General features: G+C 43.8%; 1 protein-coding gene across 1 annotated transcript in view; it reads left to right on the forward strand.

Annotated features, from left to right (window-relative positions):
* The window catches only part of grin2db (glutamate receptor, ionotropic, N-methyl D-aspartate 2D, b), a 33,437-nt gene extending 18,152 nt beyond the window's left edge, over positions 1 to 15,285 (forward strand). Inside the window, exons 9-14 of the mRNA XM_080308284.1 lie at positions 797 to 1,026; positions 1,381 to 1,541; positions 4,952 to 5,021; positions 5,112 to 5,229; positions 9,301 to 9,536; positions 11,634 to 15,285. Of these exons, the coding sequence (XP_080164410.1) occupies positions 797 to 1,026; positions 1,381 to 1,541; positions 4,952 to 5,021; positions 5,112 to 5,229; positions 9,301 to 9,536; positions 11,634 to 14,846 (4,028 nt within the window). The 3' untranslated portion in view covers positions 14,847 to 15,285. The remainder of the gene's footprint in view (positions 1 to 796; positions 1,027 to 1,380; positions 1,542 to 4,951; positions 5,022 to 5,111; positions 5,230 to 9,300; positions 9,537 to 11,633) is intronic.
* The last annotated feature ends 5,020 nt before the right edge of the window (positions 15,286 to 20,305 follow it).

The following is a 20,305-nucleotide window of genomic DNA, read 5'->3' on the forward strand; positions in this document are numbered from 1 at the left end:
ACACACTCCTGGAAAACTGGTTCAAAAAAAAAAAATCTTAGTCACAATGATCTTATGAAAGCATCTGATTGTTTTTTTTGTTTTTCGCTGTCTCGTTAGTTAGCTGTTGCATTAGATGGGGAAAAAATCTATGTGTATTTTGAATCAGCTGCCATGAATCTTTAGCTGTGAGTGTAGCAAAGAGGAAATTATACCTACAGTATACTGAACTCCTTCCAAGTATTCTCAATACCGAAGAAGCCATTTATTATTCAGCAGCATAGTTTGTACCCCTGTGATATTCAGTATGCCTGATGCCTTGGTCCAATACCCAGCCTGGCTCGCCTCTTTTACTGCATGATTGCTGTGTTCTACATAAATTTACTCCTCTGTCATCCTCCCATATATCCCTCTTATTCACTCTCGCCTCTCTTCTTCCTGCCTCCTTTATTCCCGCTGTGTAAAGGCAGGAGTGTTTGAGTCCTTTTGAATAGTGTTTTTGCACCAGGTGGTTTGTTGGATCGTGTAGCAGATGAATTGATATCTGCCATCTACGTAACGTATAGGCGCCACCTTATGAGGTTTGTTGTCAAAAGAAAATCTGCAAGGTTTCCTTTTTCATATGCTCCGAGGCTGTTTTTCATTCAGACGCGTTTAATCTGAGTCAGCCACGTCATTTACAGATGCCTGTGAATACACTTGTGCTGAGTACTGGCTGGATCACTTCCTAGAAGTAAATATAGTGTTACAACTGCTCTTTTTAAACTGAAAGATCTTCTTTTTAATTTCTTCTTTTCTTCCTTATCTTTCTGGACAGAGGCTGGAGGGTCTACTTTCACTATAGGAAAGTCTGTCTGGCTTTTGTGGGCCATTGTCTTTAACAACTCTGTGCCAGTGGAGAACCCAAGAGGAACCACAAGCAAGATCATGGTGCTGATTTGGGCCTTCTTTGCTGTCATTTTTCTGGCCTCCTACACTGCTAACCTGGCTGCCTTCATGATCCAGGAGGAGTACATTGACACAGTGTCAGGCCTCTCGGACAAGAAGGTACTTCATGGCTTGAATACTGATTAAGCAGAAAAAGCAGAAGGAGAATTAAAGTATTAGAGTGAGCTAAATCCCATGCATTTGAATGTTAAATTGATTAAAGCACAGGAATTTAGAAATGAATAAAATCTCATTTAACAGAACTCAATTACCACAGTTCTCGAATACTTAAAAGACAGTCCTAAATACTAATTTAAGTCCACAGACTGCTCTCTTTTCAAAGATTTGACTGTGCATGGAGTGTTGTAAGTTAGTCTGGAGAGTGGACAGAAATAGGTCAGACAGATTGGTGCACAGCCTGGTGTGTCTCATGCCCCTTCCGTCTCCCTCCCTCGTCTCCCTTTGCTCTGCTAGTTTCAGCATCCCGAGGAGCAGTACCCACCTCTGAAGTTTGGCACGGTGCCCAACGGTAGCACAGAAAAAAACATCCGCTCCAACTACCCAGACATGCACCAGTACATGGGAAAATACAACCAGAAAGGAGTGGAGGATGCCATACTGAACCTCAAAACCGGGTCTGTCTGCCATGAACCTTTACCTTTGTCTTACTCCACTCCTCTCTCACTCCTTCATCCATCCGTAACTGCCTATCTAAATAGAGTAGCAGGGACTTTGGGTAAAAGGAGGTGCGCAGCCTGTCCATCACAGGGTTAACGTGGAACGACACATCCACACCTGCAGCCAATTAAAAATCACTCACATGCTTGTCTTTGGGCTGTAAAAGGAAACCAGAGTACCTTAAGAAAACCCGCACATGTGCAGATACCCCACTCAACAAGCAGACTGGAACCCAGAGCCTTCGTTTTGTGAAGTGACATCCACTGGGCCAACATGCCACCTGGTTTGCACATGCGCTCATTTTTGTAAAATGTCCTCAAATTTAACATAAAATCATTTGCCTAAGACTTTAAGGGGACAACAGATAAATCAATATATATTATTACATATCAAAGCAAGTATACAGTGCTCTGAAAAAGGTTTTGCCCGCTTTTTTCTTTTTGTATATTTGTCACACTACATATTTGAGATCATCAGACAAAGTTTAATATGGGCAAAGACAACCCGAGTCGATGCAAAATTCAGTTTTTGAATAAAGATTTAATTTCTTAAGTGATTTTTCAGCCTACCTCATTTTGTCAGAGAGGCTGAACTTAAAGGATTTCTTGATTCAACAGGTCTAGCAGTTATCAGGCCTGGGTGTGGCTAGTGAAATCCAATCCAGCTTTCTAAATATGTGGTTAATCACAGCTATTTTTATAATTTAACAAGGGAGGAAATTACTTTTCCACAGAAGCTCAGGCAGGTTTGAATCACTTTTTTCTCCGATTCAAAAAAGCACTGTGTCACAATCTAAAGAAACAGCTGGGAAACAAAGTCACTGACATCTATCAGTCTGTAAAGGATTGCACCACCATTTCTAACCACTGCGAACCACAGTGAGAGCCATTATCCACAAATGGAGAAAACCTGGAATGGTGGTAAAGCTTCAATGGTGAAAAATGGCATCTGTGTGAGAGATCCTAGCAAAAACTACTGTTTGAAAAATATTCTGTGGACTGATGAAGAAAAAGTTAAACTTTCTGGAAGGCTTGTATCCTGTTACATCTGGTGTAAAACTAACACAGCATTTCATAAAAAGAACATCACACCAACATTCAGGCATGGTGGTGGGAGTGTGATGGTCTGAGGCTGCTTTGTTGCTTCAGGACGACTTGCTGTCATTGAAAGAACCACAAAATCCTGAAGGAAAATATAAGGCACACTTAGATTATGCAGCAGGAGAATAATGGGAAACACACTAGCAAATCAACCTCTGAATACCTCAGAAAAAGGTTTTGTTGTGGCCCAGTCAAAGTCCAGACTTAAATCAGATTGAGATGCTTTGGCACAACCTTAAATCCTTCCAGTGTGGCTGAATGAAAACACTTCTATAAAGAAGAGTGGGCCAACGTTCCTCCACAGTGAAGTGAAAGACTCATTGCCAGTTATCGCAAACTCTTGATTGCATTTCTTGCTGCCAAAGGTGGCACAACCAGTTATCAGGTTTAGGAGGCAATTACTTTTTCACACAGGGCCAGGTAGACTTGGATGGCTTTTTTCCCTTAATAAATGAAAACCTCCATTTTGTGTTTATTCAGGTTATCTTTGTCTAATGTGATATTGTGCTAAATATTGTCTAAAATTAAAATGAGTTGGATGCTCTGAAACATTTAAATATGCTAAATATGCAAAAAATAAGCAAAGATGAAGGGGGTAAATACTTGCCCGGTATACTTAACTTGATTTTCTCGATCTTTTTCACTGCACTTAGATTAAGCTTAGATATATATTATATAATGAAAATATTCTACCACATGGGATATTCAGCAGCTGTTGTTTATCTTTAAATCTCACAAAAAAAAAAGGCCAAATCAGTTTGTTTCCTCAAGACGATAAAAAACAAACCAAGCTTTTTTTTCTCCAATTAGTGAAATCTTTTAGTTAATGTTATGTCAGGATCATAGAAAGCATGGAAGGCAGGAGACCAGCAGCAAGATCCTTTACAGAGCAAAACAGGCATCAGTAGCCATGGATGACATTTATTAATTCAGAGTGTCACGAGTGGCATGAAATGGAGGAGGTGGTTTGCAAAGTGGTTTGCAGAGAAAGCAGCACTTCTGTGCAGGTTGAAGCATCTCAGATAGCGTGTCCCAAATTTGCCAGTGAGATGTGCAGCAGGCCAAACAGCTGTGCTATCAGCTGATGGGAGTTTGAGCTGGAATCAGTGGCCTGCGTTTGCATAAATGCAGGTTCCTCCTTGACCTGGGAAGCTGCAGTTGACATTCAACAAATCCGTGTGTTTGAAACGCCTCTGGCACGTTTGTTTGCGTCGGACGGAATGGAAATAGTTGCAGCAATGAACGACAGCAGATGTGGCCCGCTGTCACTGTTTGCTCCGGGTTTTTAATGTTCTCAGTCTCACACCAGCAGGCCATCACACACTCATTCTTTTCAACTCCAGCTAACGTTTCACATCTTTTGTCACACTTCATGCTTTCCCGCAAAGAGTCTCTCACCTTTACTCTTTCCCTTTCTCTCTCCACCTTTGCCGCTATCTCCACCCACGCACGCAGTGCAAACAGCATTTCCCTCTTCAGTTTCTAGTAGAATCTCTATCACCCGTCATGTGTTGGATAATCCCAGTTTACTTTATCCTAAGCTTCTGTCACCCCCCCTCCCCCATCAGCCCCCACTGAATCTTGCCTTGACACCACAATTATAACTCAGTGTTAACATGCAAAAGAATGAGGAACACCTGCTTTTCTCCAGCAGCTTTCTCTTCTGCTCCTCGGTACTTATCTTTCCCTTCTCCTCTTCATCTGCCCTCCTATGTCGCCATGTCTTTTCTTTCTCCTCCTTTTTTTTTTGGTCCATTCTTTCCCCTCCCAGTGTGCTTTCTCAGTGTGTCTGTATTTAAACTTTATAATCCTCATCACTCTCTAGCTCTATCCCATGTCTTTTCCCCCCTGAAGTGTGTAAATCTCTCCCCCTCTCTCTCACTCCCTGTCACAACGCTCTCCGCACCGTATAAATCCCCATCCTCCTCGTCCCCTCCGCTGCCTCCACCACCATCCCGCTCCCTCTTACCCACACATCTTTTCCTGATCTCTGCCTTATTTTATTCTCCTTGTGTTTTCACTCTTTCCGCCGAACCTGCTTTACTATTCCACTCTTCTTCCCTTTTCTTGTCATGATTTAACTTTTTATGCCCTCTCTATCATTCTGTGCGCCTGTCTGCTATATATTTTTGCACCCTAACTCCCTTCCCAGGTACATTGCGGCGCTATACCTTTATATCCCCTCTCTTGCCTCAGTCAGTCTCTCCATCCCTTTGCTCTTGTCTCCCATTAAATGATGAATGAATTCTCCCTTCATCCCTTTACAGGAAACTGGATGCCTTTATTTATGACGCTGCAGTACTGAACTATATGGCTCGGAAGGACGAAGGTTGTAAGGTGAGGACTTTTTACTCACACGTATGTGCATGCGGCATGCATTCACCTCGGTGGGTTTCTCAAGTTCTGCTCGTTGTCCTCTCTTTCAAGGTGATGACCATAGGCTCGGGGAAGGTTTTTGCCACCACAGGCTACGGTATCGCCCTGCACAAAAACTCACGCTGGAAACGTCCTCTTGACCTGGCCCTGCTGCAGCTGGTGGGAGATGGTGAGGACTGTGAGGAGGGGAGGGGTTCAGATGAAAATAATTAGGACAATGCAGGAGCAAAGAGAAGGTTACAGTAAAAATGAAAAGGATAGAGAAACGAGCCACAGAGTAGCACAAGAGTGTGGGGTGGATGGAGGACCCAGGGGGTAGATGAATGAGAGGATGTGGAGTGGTGGACGGGGGGAGTGTAAGGTGTGTGGAGAGGCTGAAGGCTCTAAGGTGTTTTGATTGTGACACAGGGAATAAGAGTGCGTAGGAGAGGGCCGATGGCACTTTTAAAGAGGTTTGCACATCTCTTTATTGGCCAGAGGAGAGGAGGAGAAACAACAGAGCAAGAAGAAAATTGTTTTGTTTGTTTGTTTCTTAGCAAAAATGACTTGATTGTGTTGATGTCTGCCTCCCCCACTGTCTCGCTACTCTCGTACAAACCTGTCTGAATTTCTCTGGCTTTCCTTTTCTCCCTGTTTGAAAAGCTAACAGAAAAAAAAAAGATTTACTTGTGTGAGTCACTGTTGTAAAAAAAAAAAAAAAAAGAAAGTCACAACTTGTGTGGTGGTGACAGATTTATACCTATTGCAGATTAGCTGAAACTGACATACAAAGTGAGGAAGTGTGGCAAAAAAGTGAAAAGAAACACCTGAAAATGCTCTGAATAGGAAAGTAAAACGAGGTATAAAAAACAACTATCATTAAATAGAGATGTTATTAGTGCGCTTTGTCTACTTTACACACTCGTGATTAGCACATGAGAATCTGTTTTTAGTCGTCGGTACACTAATGCTTGATTGTCATTTTACACAGTCCGCCACACACGTTTATTGTCTCAGTCGGATGCCGCTTGTTTGGCTTTTTCTCGTGTTTTAAATCAGCTTTGCTTATGGCGTGGCGGACAAAGCCCTTTAGCTGTTTCTGGCATGCAGACGCTTTAGCTGCTTACACACTGATAATGCCAATTTGGTGCCAAGATCTATTAAATAAGACTGGCGTCTGGAGCTGAATAGCTGGACCTGGAAAAGGATGCGAGTGTGTGTGTGTGTGTGTGTGTGTTAGCTAGAAAAATAGGGAGCCCAGACAGCCTTGACATGCAGTGTTTGTCATTTCTTTTAATTCTTGATAGATTTCCTTGTCCTTGCTTATGTTCATTGTAGCACAAACCCTTAACAGCTGTGCACGCTGGATGGATCTAGTTACAGGGTGGTGTTGAATGTTGAGAATTGTAGTTGTAGGAAGGCATTATTGGAGTGGATTACTAAGGAAGAGGATTAGTTTGTTTGGATGCGGAGAGCAGCAGGGGGTGGGGGGTTGGGGGGCTCACATTCAGCGTGCCCTCAAAGGCTGCATCTCAACAATCGCCCTGCGGCTCAAGGACTCAGCGTCGCACCTTCAGCGGGGCTAAGTCGTGTCACAGTGTTACATCATTATTGTACCATGCTGTGTTTGAGTGCTATCATTTTTTTTTTTACAACTGAATTAGAGGATAGCAGAGCACCCGAGATACTTTCCACTGCTTTCTCCAATGTGAGCACATTGTTCTCCTTGTTGTCACCTCTTGTGATCCATACCACAGCTTTAAGAGCTGGTCCATTGATCTCACTACAACGTTTTTTCGTGATAAATCAAAACTGCTGAGTAACAAGATTTCCCTTTCCCCTTCTTATCAGATCCACTCCTGTATTTTGCATAGTATCATGATTTTGATTCTAATAATATATTATTCAGTGAGTAGATATTAAAAATGTGAGAAGCTGGGTTTTTAGCTCTTGGCTGGCAGATTTTTAATTTTTTTTTCCCCCAGAAATCTTGCAATGAATGCAGAGAGGTTTGTCGTGTTGCGATAAAAGCATGGGATTGTACGGGTCATGGTTTGCTGCTCAACAGCTGTGGAGCTCAGTGTCTCTGGACATGTCTGGCATGATGCCCCATCTGGCACAGTGCAAAATGCAAATGTACACTTGCACATTTACATATGCACACTCGCCCACACACTTAGACACACACACACAAATACGTTTTTCTCTTATTAAATAATGTCTTTGTGGTGCGCTGCCAGCTCCGTGTTTGCAGTCTCGCCAGCTCTACCTGACCTGACCTGCCAGAAACGACATAGGTAGAGTGTGGATTTGACACACCTGTCAGATTTGGCAGACCTGAGCTGGCTGTGACTTAGAGGCAGAGACAACCGCCATCATAAAGGTCTAAGGGAGAGAAGAAACATGCACATTGAAAAAAGAGTCCAATTCATGAGGGAGACGAAGAAGCACAAGATGAATCACTCGGAGTCAAATGGCAGCGGAGCCAGGAAATGAGAGCGAGAGATCGGAGAAAGCATTCAGCTGAGACTTGTGAAGTACAGGACACTTGTGGGACTACCTGTTTATCTGCACCCTCAAGTAAGATATTTGATGTTTCCAAATCGGGCTCCTGTTTGGACACACAACTGCCACTGAAGGTCAATAATTCCAATGAATTCTCCACAGTGGGGACTACATTATAGAGTTAAAAACAGACATTGTGTCTAAAAAAGTGTGAGCATAAGATAAGACAGTGAGTTGTTACCTTAAACTGCCAGCGGGCTGCAGTAGCAGTGTGTCCATCTGTTGATGTAGCTGGACGCTACGGCCTGTTGGCTGATGATGTTCTACAGGAGACACATTAACCAGTTCACACAGATGACTGCATCAGCTTCATCTAAGCTACGCGAGCAGGGCTAATGATGGCACAAATGAAAAGGCAAAAGGTTGAGTTTTCGAAGAGAAGTGTAGTGTTACGACTAGATGTGTGACTTGTCAGCTTTTAAACTCTGCTCTTGCTTTTCATTTGAAATAGTTCAGAGAGTGCAGTGTGCAGTGAAGGCAACTTCATACCTGGTTATCGCAGCACTGCTCATCGGGCCGTTGTTATTAGTGCGACAGAAAGCTCTCATTATGACTTCTGTTAGTCATGATATAACTCTAACATGAATCATGCGCCGCATCTTGTAAATGATCAGCACTATGGTTACACCAGTAACCCCTGTAGCCAGTCACACATTTAGCCTGGAAACTCAGATTTGTTAAGAAAAGATATAGTTATGGGTAAAAAGTTGGTTCTCGGTTGGTTATTAGATGGGGATCTTAAAACCCCCAGAGCTTACCACCTGGGTGAGGATCCTGACCATCCCTCCAGCACAATTAACTGATTATGATCTTCTCTCCCCATCTCTGCCATTTTCTATCAAATCTCTCTCTTCACATTTTTCCTCTTTTTCTCTCCTCCCATCCTCTTCAAGCTGAGGAGCGTTCCACTGTTTGTCATGATGACACAATCTCACACAGCCCTCCATCTCTGTTTTCCTTCTTGCAGCCCTCTCTAACTCTGTCTGTCTCATTCTCCCTGACACGTTCGTGGACGGAGAGAGAATGCCGTTCCTCCTCTCTCTTTCTAAGGCTCCCTCATTACCGCTCTTACACTTTTCCATGCTCGCTCAACCTATCCAGCCATCTCACTGTGGCTCCTGGTCTCTCTTCTCTTCTCCTCATTTACTCTGGGTTACAATGTTGAGATTAGGTTGTCGATGCCATTTTGCTTCTCAGTGCTTCTTCATTGTTTTGGACCCTCTCCCCCTCTCTGTCTCAGTCCCCTTTCTCTTTGTTGTTTTGGACTCTGTTCTTTGTATTGCTGACCTCTGACCTTGAAGTGTCACCTTGGATAATGGGCAAAAAACAAGCCTACAGACCTGTACTTCAGTGCTTATCTATCTATCTATCTATCTATCTATCTATCTATCTATCTATCTATCTATCTATCTATCTATCTATCTATCTATCTATCTATCTATCTATCTATCTATCTATCTATCTATCTATCTATCTATCTATCTATCTATCTATCTATCTATCTATCTATCTATCTATCTATCTATCTGTCTGTCTGTCTGTCTGTCTGTCTGTCTGTCTGTCTGTCTGTCTGTCTGTCTGTCTGTCTGTCTCCTTAAACTAACTAAAATCCTATTGTCTCTTTCCCTTCATTCCCTCTACTTTCACTCGCTACCCCCCTTCTCTTCTATCCTTTATCCTCATCCTTCCCTTCCAGATGAGATTGAGATGCTGGAGCGCCTCTGGCTGTCAGGTATCTGCCATAATGACAAAATTGAGGTGATGAGCAGTAAACTGGACATTGACAACATGGCTGGGGTCTTCTACATGCTGCTGGTGGCTATGGGCCTCAGCCTGCTGGTGTTTGCTTGGGAACACTTAGTGTACTGGAAGCTGCGCCACTGCATGGCCACTAGTTCTGGAAAATTGGACTTTCTCTTGGCAATCAGCAGGGTAAGTGTTTTCCCCTTCGTGTGTTGGGTTTTTTCTTAATGTGCAAACATGTTAAATTTCTCACTGTTTTGAAGACATTCTGGCTGTCAATGTGTTTTATGTCCATGTGTCGACGGCCATTTTCACCCTGAAAACCTCTTTTTGTGCTAAATCTGGCAACATGATGGTAGACAGAAGGCTGTGCTTGTCACCATCTGAACACACATGTGTAAGCATGATCCTGTGTGTGACCTTTCCTGTTACTAAGCGTGAGTGTTAGAAATTGTGAGCTTTGGGGTCATTTCAATTCCCCTCTGTCAATTCAGGAGATTAATTGAAATTCAATTCTGCTCACATACTGGATATCCTCTTCCTCTGACAGTGACCTTGACAGAAACAACCGACTCCATGTATGTAATTATTGTAGCTTCACTGACAAATTATCCATTTCCCACTACTGTGGTCTCAGTTTATGCATTTATGAATGCATTTTATTAACCGTGCTGCGCACAGCTGTACTTATAAATAGTAATGAATGTAAAACTGAAAACGGCAAATTTGCATTTCTTTAAAACACCGTAAGTTTATGGATAGCGTTTTATTCTTACGCACTCCATTCTTATTCTGTTCTGCTCTTCCTCGCTCCTTCATTATCTTTAATGTAAGCTACATATACAGTAAAATACTGTGCCTTTTGTAACTTTTGTAGCTGTCACTTTTAGGGGGTTTAGTCAAACAGTTTGCAATGTAAACTGCCATCGTTCTTGAGGTCCTCACCCACAGGAGCATTTCCAGGATTTTAGAGTAAAGCAGCAAAAGCAAATTAGAATATTTAATCAGAAATAAAATCAGTGTAGCAAATTGGCACAGAAAACACTGGGCATGATTTTCAGACTGCACCCCTGTGTGCAATTACAGATTTGTTAAGTGAAAAGTGATGATGCACAAGTTTTAAAATATAATTTTGTGTTAGATAATTGTTTTGCAAAATGTGGGAAAAAGTATTAAGACTTTTATTAATAAAAGTTATAATCCTACTTAAGTTTTATAATCAAAATATATCGAAAGTACTGAAAGTAGTAAAGCTCATTATGTAGAATGGCACTTTTCAGATTACTACATATGTATCTATATATGTATTACTGGATCACATTTATTGATCATTTATGTGTGTATATATCTCACTGATTTTCCAACTGCTGATGATTTTAATTACTTTTATATATGATTGAACTTACTTAATATGGCTGATGTAAAATTGCAATTGATTTGCAAAATAATAAGAAACTAAAGGTTTAAAATAAATGATATGAACTACAAAGTAAACTATTTGGATCCAAAATATAGTAGAGTAAAAGCAGAAAGTAGCATAACATAGAAATAGTTAAGTACAATTACAATAAACCTTTAGTAAAGTACTTGAGCAAATGTAGTCATTTCCATTCTGCCTGGATCTGTCCATGCTGTTATCCAGTGGTGTTGGGCATTATAAGATTAACAGCACTCTAGTCAAGTGACATTGGAGGGGAGCTTTATTGCTATTATAGCGGCATGATAAGACACTGAAAAGAAGCAATGTAAAAGTGGAATGCAGAGCGTGGATGTAAACGCTGAAGTGGGTTATGGGACAGGCTACCCCCAGGAGGCTTTTGTGACAGCCATGGTGGAGAAATGGAACGCTCACTTGATCAATGAGCTGCTAAGCTACCAGCTGTTAGCTATTGGAATGTTAGCCAAGCTTTCTGGTGAAATTCACAGTTAACAGTTTAACATATTTTTGCGGTGTTGTGGCAAGCATGTTGGTACAATAAGAATTGAGAAATAGCTTATCTGGGTGTTGAATGGAATGCTAATTAGCCATGTGGAGCTGTGGCGTTTAATACCTGATTAAAGCATTGCTAATCTAGTGACAGCTTAAATGTTTAAAGATGCTTCAGGTGAGGAGGTATGAAACAAACCGTGAATTTAAAAAACTGTTACATCCCTAATATACTTACATTTATTCCCTCTTCAAAGCAAGATTTAATTAATTATGTCCTGATATTTATTTGGGAGAATACATTTGATTCTTTAGCCTTTTAAGTGACTAGTTTTGTATTTGTTCTCTCTTTGTCTTAGGGCATGTACAGCTGCTGTAGCTTTGAGGATGAAACAGCAACAGGTGGAGCTAAAAGTCTGCCAACGCATCACCACACAGCAATGGTTACAGTTCCGTCACAGTCACATGTTGTCTCAACGTCTTTGACCAACCCAGCAATTGCAATGGCGCAACAGCAGCAACAACCGCAACCGCAGCAACCGCAGCCCGTGTACAAAACACCTCTACCGGGCTCTCCTCCCACCGTGGTGCATTCTGGGACAGCACTGGGTCCAGCTAACACACCGATAGCTGGTGCGCCCCTACCTTGCTCCACCTTCCTGCCACGACCAGACCGCAGACTGGCTGTGGTGGATCGTTGGAGGCTGCCCAAATCTGCTACAGCCACCAACCCAATGGCTGTAAGGGGGGGTATCAGTGACATGGGACCCTTTGCTCAGAAAGTCCCACCAAACTGGGCTTCCACTGCTGGAGGGGCTGGGGGACTTGATGGTTATAAGCGTTACTATGGTCCCATTGACCCTGAGGGACTGGGGCCCTGCATGGAGCAGCAGGCAGGGTCCCAGACCCCCAAGACTATGCCCAGGGGCCACCCTCAGCCCCCTCCAGCCAGTGTGGCCTTCTACTCAGAGAAGGGCATCGACCATGGGGTGGGGAAGAAGGTGGTAGGAGGTGGCAGCGGGGGTCAGGGGAAAGGGGCTGTTAAACCTCTGGGCACTCCCAGACTGCCTCCTAAGAGTCAGGCACCTCTACCTCCTACACCCCCGCTGCCACACCCCTCCCCCCCTCTCCCCTCATCCTTCTTGAGGAAACGAAGGCCCAAGAAGCCCAAAGAGTCCGGGGGTCCACTATATGAGAACATTCTGCCCCTAGGGCGGAGGGGAGGAGCACGAGATGGTGTGAGGGAGGGAGTAGGGAGGAGGGCACGCCCCCTCTCTCCCCCACTCTCACTTCCTGTACCGGTACCCCTCAGCCCCTCCTATACCCCTCCTTCTCCCTCTGCATCCTTGCACTATACATCCTCGTCCTCTTCGTCAACCACATCATCCACATCCACGTCGTCATCTGCCTCATCTTCTCGCTCCACCTCTCCTACTTACTCTTACAGCTCCTCCAGGAGCACACGGGACAGAACTGGAGGAATAGATGGAGAGGATGATGATGACGATGAGGAGCTGACAGAAGAGTCAAGCCTCCTCCTTGGGAGGGGAAGAGAGAGGGAGCGCTCAATCATCCGGCCTCGTTCTCTCAGTCACGGCCGCCTGCCACCACCCATACCCCCCAGGAAACCACGCACGTCCTGGGGTGACAGAGAAAGGGAACGAGGGAGAGAAAGAGGTGGGAGCCAACTGTCTCAGCTCCAAGAGTGGTGGGCAAGCTGGAGTGAGAGAGAGAGGAGTGGAGCAGGTGGAGATGCTGAGCGGCAAAAAAGGGAAAAGAAGAGAAGAAAAGAGAAGGAAAAGGAGAAGAAGAAAAAGAAAAAGAACAAAAAGAGGAAAAAGCGAGAAGAAAGGGAAAGAGAGCGAGAGAGAGAAAGGAAGCGTAGAAAAGTAAAAAAGAGGAAGAAGAAGGCCCTTAAAACAAAGAAAAGGAAGAAATCAACAGGGGGAAAGCGGTCTGAGACAGAGGAGGGTGATATAGAGGCAGACAGGGAAGGAGAGGCAGAGGGAGAGAGGGAAGGAGGAATACAAGACTACTCTTCATTTTCTGCGCAGTATCGGAGCACATTTGGGGAAAAGGGGCGCGATTCATGGGAAGGAGATAGGGAGAGATGTAGAAGAGAAGGAGGAGATGAGGGCAATGACAGGGAAGAGGAGGACAGTGGAAGAAGCAGGGATAGGCGCCCTAAATCCTCACACTCTCATTCAAGGCATCGTACACCCAGTAAGCGCTATCCTAACCTGAACAAGCTCCCTGCGTCCGTCAAATTTTGGGTAAATGGAAGAGGAGGTGACTCTAATGCTCCTCCAATATCCCTCCATCCGCTTCTTCCGTCCTCTAAGCGGCGAAGAAGTGGGGGGATGGATAGAGATGATAGCGGCAGGCTTGGAGAACGGCGTCCTTTGTTAATGCGTTATGAAAAAGAGAAAGCACACACAAGAGAAGGGCTATCCTTCCATGAGTGGGACTCTGAAGACGACGATGATGATGATGAGGAGGAGGAGGAAGAGGAGGAGAGGGATAGAGTGAGGGAACGGGTGGAGGGCAGGGGAAGGAGGGCAGGTAGGGGGGCCGTCTCTGAGTCAGAGAGGGACAGGGCCAGGGCAGAGGACAGTTACTCAGATGAGGGCTCGTCGGGGGAGTTTGGCCGTTTTGAAAGATACTGGGAGGGAGGTTCAGGGGGAAGTGTCACTGGGATAGGGGGCATAGGAGGAGGAGGCTGGTTCTTTGGTACCTACCCCTCCAGAGAGAAAGGGGGCAGTGTCAACAGTCGAGATGATTCATTACTAGGAACTAGAGCAGAAGGCTGGATTGGAGCTGATTTCTGGGGATCGGGACCAGGTGTTGGTTGGGGTTCTGGGGGAGGGAGTGGGGGTTTGGGTTCGCAGTGGCCACCACCTCCAGCAGCCTTCCCTCCACCTCGACGATACTGGTCTATGGACAAAATTCCTGTGAAGGGTGAGAAAAAGTGGAAGAGTGGAGGAGGGAAGAACAAGGGACGATCTAGGGAAAGGGAGGAAGAAGCGCCACGGGCGACCATGTGTTCCTGTAGCCTTTACCCCCAACCCCATCCTTATCCACATCCCCACAGGAGCTCACACACCTCCCATTCCAAGAGAGGATCCACAGCACTTTCCCATAGCCAGGAAGAGCTTCTCCCCCACTGCCACAGCTTCAGCGGTGTCTCTCGTCCTAAGCCGCTGCCCCCCAAACCCGATTCCAGCCAGGCCAAATCAGGCAGCCAATCTAACCTCAGCCTTAGCACACAGCCCACAGACCATCCGCCTCAGCCCTCACCGTCACCACCACAGCAGCCGTCCATGTCTCCCACGTCCCTCCCGATGCCCATCCCACCTCCACCCTCCTCATCCTCTGTCTCGCCACCAGCAGGGGTAGGGATGGAAGGCCAGGCCCAGGCTCCGGCTTCAGCCAGTGCCAAACTCCAATATCAGAGACTGCGCTCTGTGCCACAGCCACGGAGGTTCTACTCTCCCCACCTGCCACTCAAAGCCAAGAGCCTGTGCTCACGTCGAGGGTCGGCCCACTTCTCTAGCCTGGAGAGCGAGGTATGACAGGGGGAGAGGAGAGAGGGAGACGTGAGAGCGAGCACCACTGCTGTTGAGAACCGTGGTGCCATGGCAGCTGGAGCCAGGGATGACGTCGGAGATATGGCTGCCCAGGTGACCACAGGTAATCAATTAGCAACTACCACTGCTGGAGCTGATACGGACAGTAGCTCTATTGTTAACACGAGCCAGTGTGAGAGCAACACTGCTGCCACCCGCTCCATCGTACGCGTTCTAGTGAGGGCGACAGTGAGACGCCATACCAGGGTGAGCTATGTGCGCCTGGATGGTTCCCACGATGATGATGAGAGTGAAGGCGAGGCTGCATCTCCGGGGACAGCAGCCCCAGAACTTCTTCTCTGCTCAGAAATGAGCTTTGTGATGTCATCTTCGGTTCTCCTCCCCTCCCCGAGTCACAACTGTGGATAACAGTAGTCTCCAACCTGTGAGTAATGATGTCATGTTTGTACACACACACACACACACACACACGCACGAACACACACACATACACAGATAAAATGCTCAAAACGTCTCCCTCCCTCTGGCTTTGAGAACACACCTCGGTGGGATGAGGAAAGACCCACCTTCTCCAAAAAGATGCCAGAATAGTTGTTGTGTCTGGCTTCCTCTCCTGTCTGGCTTTTGGCTTTTGAACTGGACTGGAGGACTGCTTGTCATGTGTTGGAGAGACCACTCCTTCCTCTTCCCTTTTGTAAATCAGATGATATGAAAAGCAATGCAGTCACCTCTCTCATGCACTGTCTGCCTGATCACCTTTCACTGGGCAGTGAGGACAGTGCTACTTATTTGCCCTTTGACCTCATGACACCATCAGACCCATCTAGCTCTACCCCAGGACCATCTACGTGATGTCATGTTTTACTAGAAACCCTTTTAACCAATCAGAGAGAAAAGGAACAACTTCTCCTCTTCCCTGTTGGAGCTTGTAATGCTTGAACACAGTTGAGTATCAGCATATTTGAATAACAAACTGGAGATCAAAAAGAGAAATAACAATAAGAACAAAAAAGACATGTAGCAGATTTTCTTTCATGTCTGTCTTTTCTTTTCTTATTCAGACTTTTCTCCCCATGCCCTCTTTTTTATTCTATCAATATCTGATTGTGTTAGTGTTTTAATAAAGAGGAGGCTGGATGTGGCTAGTGTTGGAAGTGGGAATGATTCAACAGCTGTGCCAAATTTAAGTGAAGAGCTTTTAAGTAAAATTGGTTTGCAAGTTATCCGTCTTCACAGATGAAATCCCATTTTTTATTTCCACATGCAAACTGCGCATAATTCACCCTCATGGAAGTGGATCAAGAGGATGATTGGTGCAATATCTGTAATTGGCACTAGATGGCTGCATAATATTCAAATAAGCTTATGAGACAATTGTGCAGGAGGCAGGAGTTGGAAGCAGGAGTTGTAAGTACATGATACGGAGGAAGGGTTGTTTAGCTATAAACTTTATTACTTTTATGAAAGTGGCCAGTCAGGATTTATTCTGAGGAGCCGAGGAGAGTTAAAAAAAAAATGCAGTGCATTGGAAAAAGCTCTCTTAGGATGTGATTTTATGTTGCTACTCTATTGTACCTTGGCAGAGTTTGTAGGTGATGGATTATAAGAAGCACAATTCCTCATTATATTTTTTTTTCAAACACGTGTGCCACACTTGTGCATGCACAATCTCCAGGTACCATATTTTGTTGGTGTAACTATTCACTTAATGTTGAAGTCATGTTGCTATAACGGAGAATAAAATCCACTGTAACCAGTGTTTAAGTACCACGACACTTGTGCTGAGGAAACTGCCCGCTGTGGCTGTTTCCTTTTGGCAAATAAGACTGAACGATATATATACTGTGAACGTTTTGAGGTGCACCTACACTAGCTGACACTTCACTGAATGCAGTCAGTGATAACTCGCGTTATCAAGATTATCAGATGACTGTTTGACTCTGAGCAATATTCCCACCTCCAATGTGACATGGATGCAATAGCACATCTTTTTGCATCGGACACATTCAAGTTTTAACTCTATTTTAAAATGTAAAAAAATCAGAGGTGTTCCATTCGTTCAATTATTTTCTTATCGGTAGGACAAATTTCATCTAACCTGGTCAGATACGATTGTGATCAGGTCTGTACGTCCAAAGCACCAGGCTGTAGCTGACCAGTATGACTATTTAAAAAATGTGTTTCAGAGAGGGTAGTGTTGTGTAGCATTGCACCTTCTGTGAGCTGTGCAAAAAGCCATCTACTGTGTAAACTGTGCCAATAATGCAGTGCATAGACTCTGTATTTTCATAATCCACCTCATCTCTCACGCTAAGACCAGCCACAGCCCAGCTCTTCTTCTGTCGTAGTTGAATGTAGCTTTGACATGATGTAGCAAAAGAACACCTACTTTTAGACTTTGTAGCTTTTCGTTTTGTTTTTCTTTTTTTGGATGCTGTTGATAAGGGTTAGAAGGAGGGAGGGGGTTGACCTGCTATGTCATGGGCTGTGCGTTGTGTTTGTGCATGTCGTCACAGATCGAAGGGTTAGTCGACCTTCTTGTATCCCCCTTTTTAACTCCTTTGCCTTGCAGTGAGGCCAGACTGTACCTTTTATCTGCACATGGATTGCTTTTTTTCTAAGTCTGCGTGGGGCAATTTTTAAAAACAATCTGTCGCTGTTTTTAGAGAAATGCTTTTGCCGTTTCCCATTCTTTGGAAAGCCCCGGAATCATTGCATGTTTAGCTGAATGAAACCTCAAAGATTTGTGGTGGGAGGGTTGTGTAGTTCAGTTTTAGCTAATGCTTAGGACCCAGGACAGCCACCTTTCAGTGAGATAGCAAGCTCGCTCTACTCTGCACCCCAACAGTGGAAAACACGTCAACAGTGCGACTGCTTCCTGCACACTAGAACAAGGTTCTTTCCAACCAATCAACAGGGTTTAAACCTGGTATGTCATTGAGCATTATTGATTTCTATTGAGGCGCTAATACTTAAGTCTGTGACTGCATGAACAGAAGTGACTCTTAAAAACCCTCTGGCTTATTTTGTTTTACTTATTTTATTTTATGCTGAGAAAAAAAAGAATATATTAAAAATATACTATGTTTTTGAGAATGTACCATGTTATACTGTGATTTAACTGAGATATTTTATTGTATTCAATTATCATTTGAATTCTATCATTTATCTATAAAGAAATATATATGTACAAATAAATATATACATATATATACATACAGGTATATATATATATTAGTTAAGTTTGGTATATTTGGAGGAAGTGTTAGATGAAATAGTTTTAAATGTTTTAGCTTTGTAGCGATCCTAGACACTGAAATCATTTTTGAATTTTGATTCCTCCTATATGACTGTGAAGACATTAGTGCCTGTGACAAAAAAGACAAGTAAAAGTCGAAACTCTCTATTCATCTGTATCTACTATAGCTATCAGTCTGTCACTCCTCTACAGTACTACCTAACATGACTTTTTTGGCATTCGCTGCTTTTACACATCAGTATGTTTCTCCCACACAGTCTGCTGTCTCTTTTGCTTTTTACTGCTCTCCTCTGCAGTTCCTTCTCCTGTTTTTTATTAACAAGCTATGAACACTCTCCACCTCTCCTCTTTTAAAGCCGCATCTCATGGTGATCACATCTCTTTGTTAATTAACCCATCCATTGACCTTTGTTTTTGTTTCCTTTGATCACTTTCTTGTTTTTTTTTTTGTTAAATCAGCTCATTACTCTGTCTCTCACTTAGCAAAAAACAGAGACCAGTAGATACTGTGTTCTTGCTCCTTTTGACTGATTGTTGATGATGATGATCAATTAATTGATTGATAAAAAATAATTAATGAACAATGTTGCTATTACTGATGTGACTGAAGTGTGTATCTGACGACCACACCACTGTAGTGAGTCTGGGCTGTACCACACCACCAGGGAGCAAATGGGGCCACAGTTGCTATGGTGTTGCCATGGCATTTTCATGGCGTTGCCATGGTGTCCTCTGCACCGCCACCACCTGGTGCCTGCTGGGTAATATAGCATAATGTCCTTCTCTTTCCCCAAAGTAATGGTCATAGTTCCGCTGTGCTTCCCTCTGCATAGCTTAAGACCTTAAGATATAGGACTTGGAATATTTAAAAAGGGGCAGCATGGTGGTGACATGTCTGCTGTTAATGCTGATCTAGACTGGACTGGTTTGGCTCGAAATGGCTATGAGTGTCAATACTGAGTTGATCACCTAATCTTTAAATCATCTGTGTGTGCTGCTCAGCATGTTCTCCCTTCACCTTCATATCACTTATAGCCTGAAACCAGTCGGGATCCAGATGTGGCTCCTTTGCCATGTTCACACTGCAAGCCTCGGTGCTCAGTTTGAATTTCTTGTTCACATCTGCCATTTCTTCTTCTTTTTTTTCTTCTTTTTTTGCTTGTTTAAATTAGTTTTTGACCCCTGTATGAATAACCTGCATGGTAGAAAGAACAAATCCAAGGGCATTACAAGCAGAATGTTGCTGTAAATATAGAGACCACTGAACACAGCGATTAGAGCATCGTTAATAGGCTGATGAGCAGTGGAAGCTAGCAAATTTGTGAGCAGATGTTAACAAGGGCTAGGATGAGAAGAAAGAGACTTCTCAGTTCTGACATTTTTGATGCAGCGCCACTTCTGTAAAAAGAAGTGTGTGGAAGCTAGAAAAATGCACCATGCCAAGAAGGGGCAGGTGCTAGGTTGAAAACAGGCATACAGCAAAGGAAAAAAATCAACAGCTTGCACACTGCAGGGCTCCAGTTTTACCTATTTATTGCACCACAAAGAATGCCACATTTCCAACCACTGCTTTTCATCAGAACTCTTCAGCAGTGGTGCTTAAATGTCACATTCTTTGTGATGCAATAAATAGGTAAAAATGGAGCCCTGCCGTGTTTCTTTTCTTGCAAGTGCAGTTGAAGCCAGCAATGGTGGGATTATGAGGTGAATAGCCTCAGTGAAACAGATTTGGTCAAAAAAAAATTAAGGATATTTTTTTTTGATAAACTATATAGCAGTGTACCTCCATCCCAACACAGTGAAGTAGAAAAGTGTGTCATTTCAAATTCACTGTTCAGACTGAGTAAAAGTAAAAATCAGATTTGTATCCAATTTAGCAAAACGCGGAGTGGTCAAAATTAGAATTGAAAAGATAGGACTGCATGCAAGTTGTGCAGACACACACGCACACACGCACACGCGAGCACACACACACACACACATACACAAATCCACACACAAATCAGATCTAAATCTGAGCAGAAAAACAACAAAGATCAGAACACCTTTGCCTGCAGTCTGAATGTAGCCTTTGTCTGCAATTTCATATTCCTGATTTAAAAGGTTTTTGTGTTATGGTGACATATATGCACGTGTATCATGTGCATAAATGATCAAAAGCATTATTTCGAAATTTTCCTGTTCC

The sequence above is a fragment of the Astatotilapia calliptera genome, chromosome 11 (genome assembly GCF_964374335.1).
Source record: "Astatotilapia calliptera chromosome 11, fAstCal68.1, whole genome shotgun sequence".
Lineage (NCBI taxonomy): Eukaryota > Metazoa > Chordata > Actinopteri > Cichliformes > Cichlidae > Astatotilapia > Astatotilapia calliptera.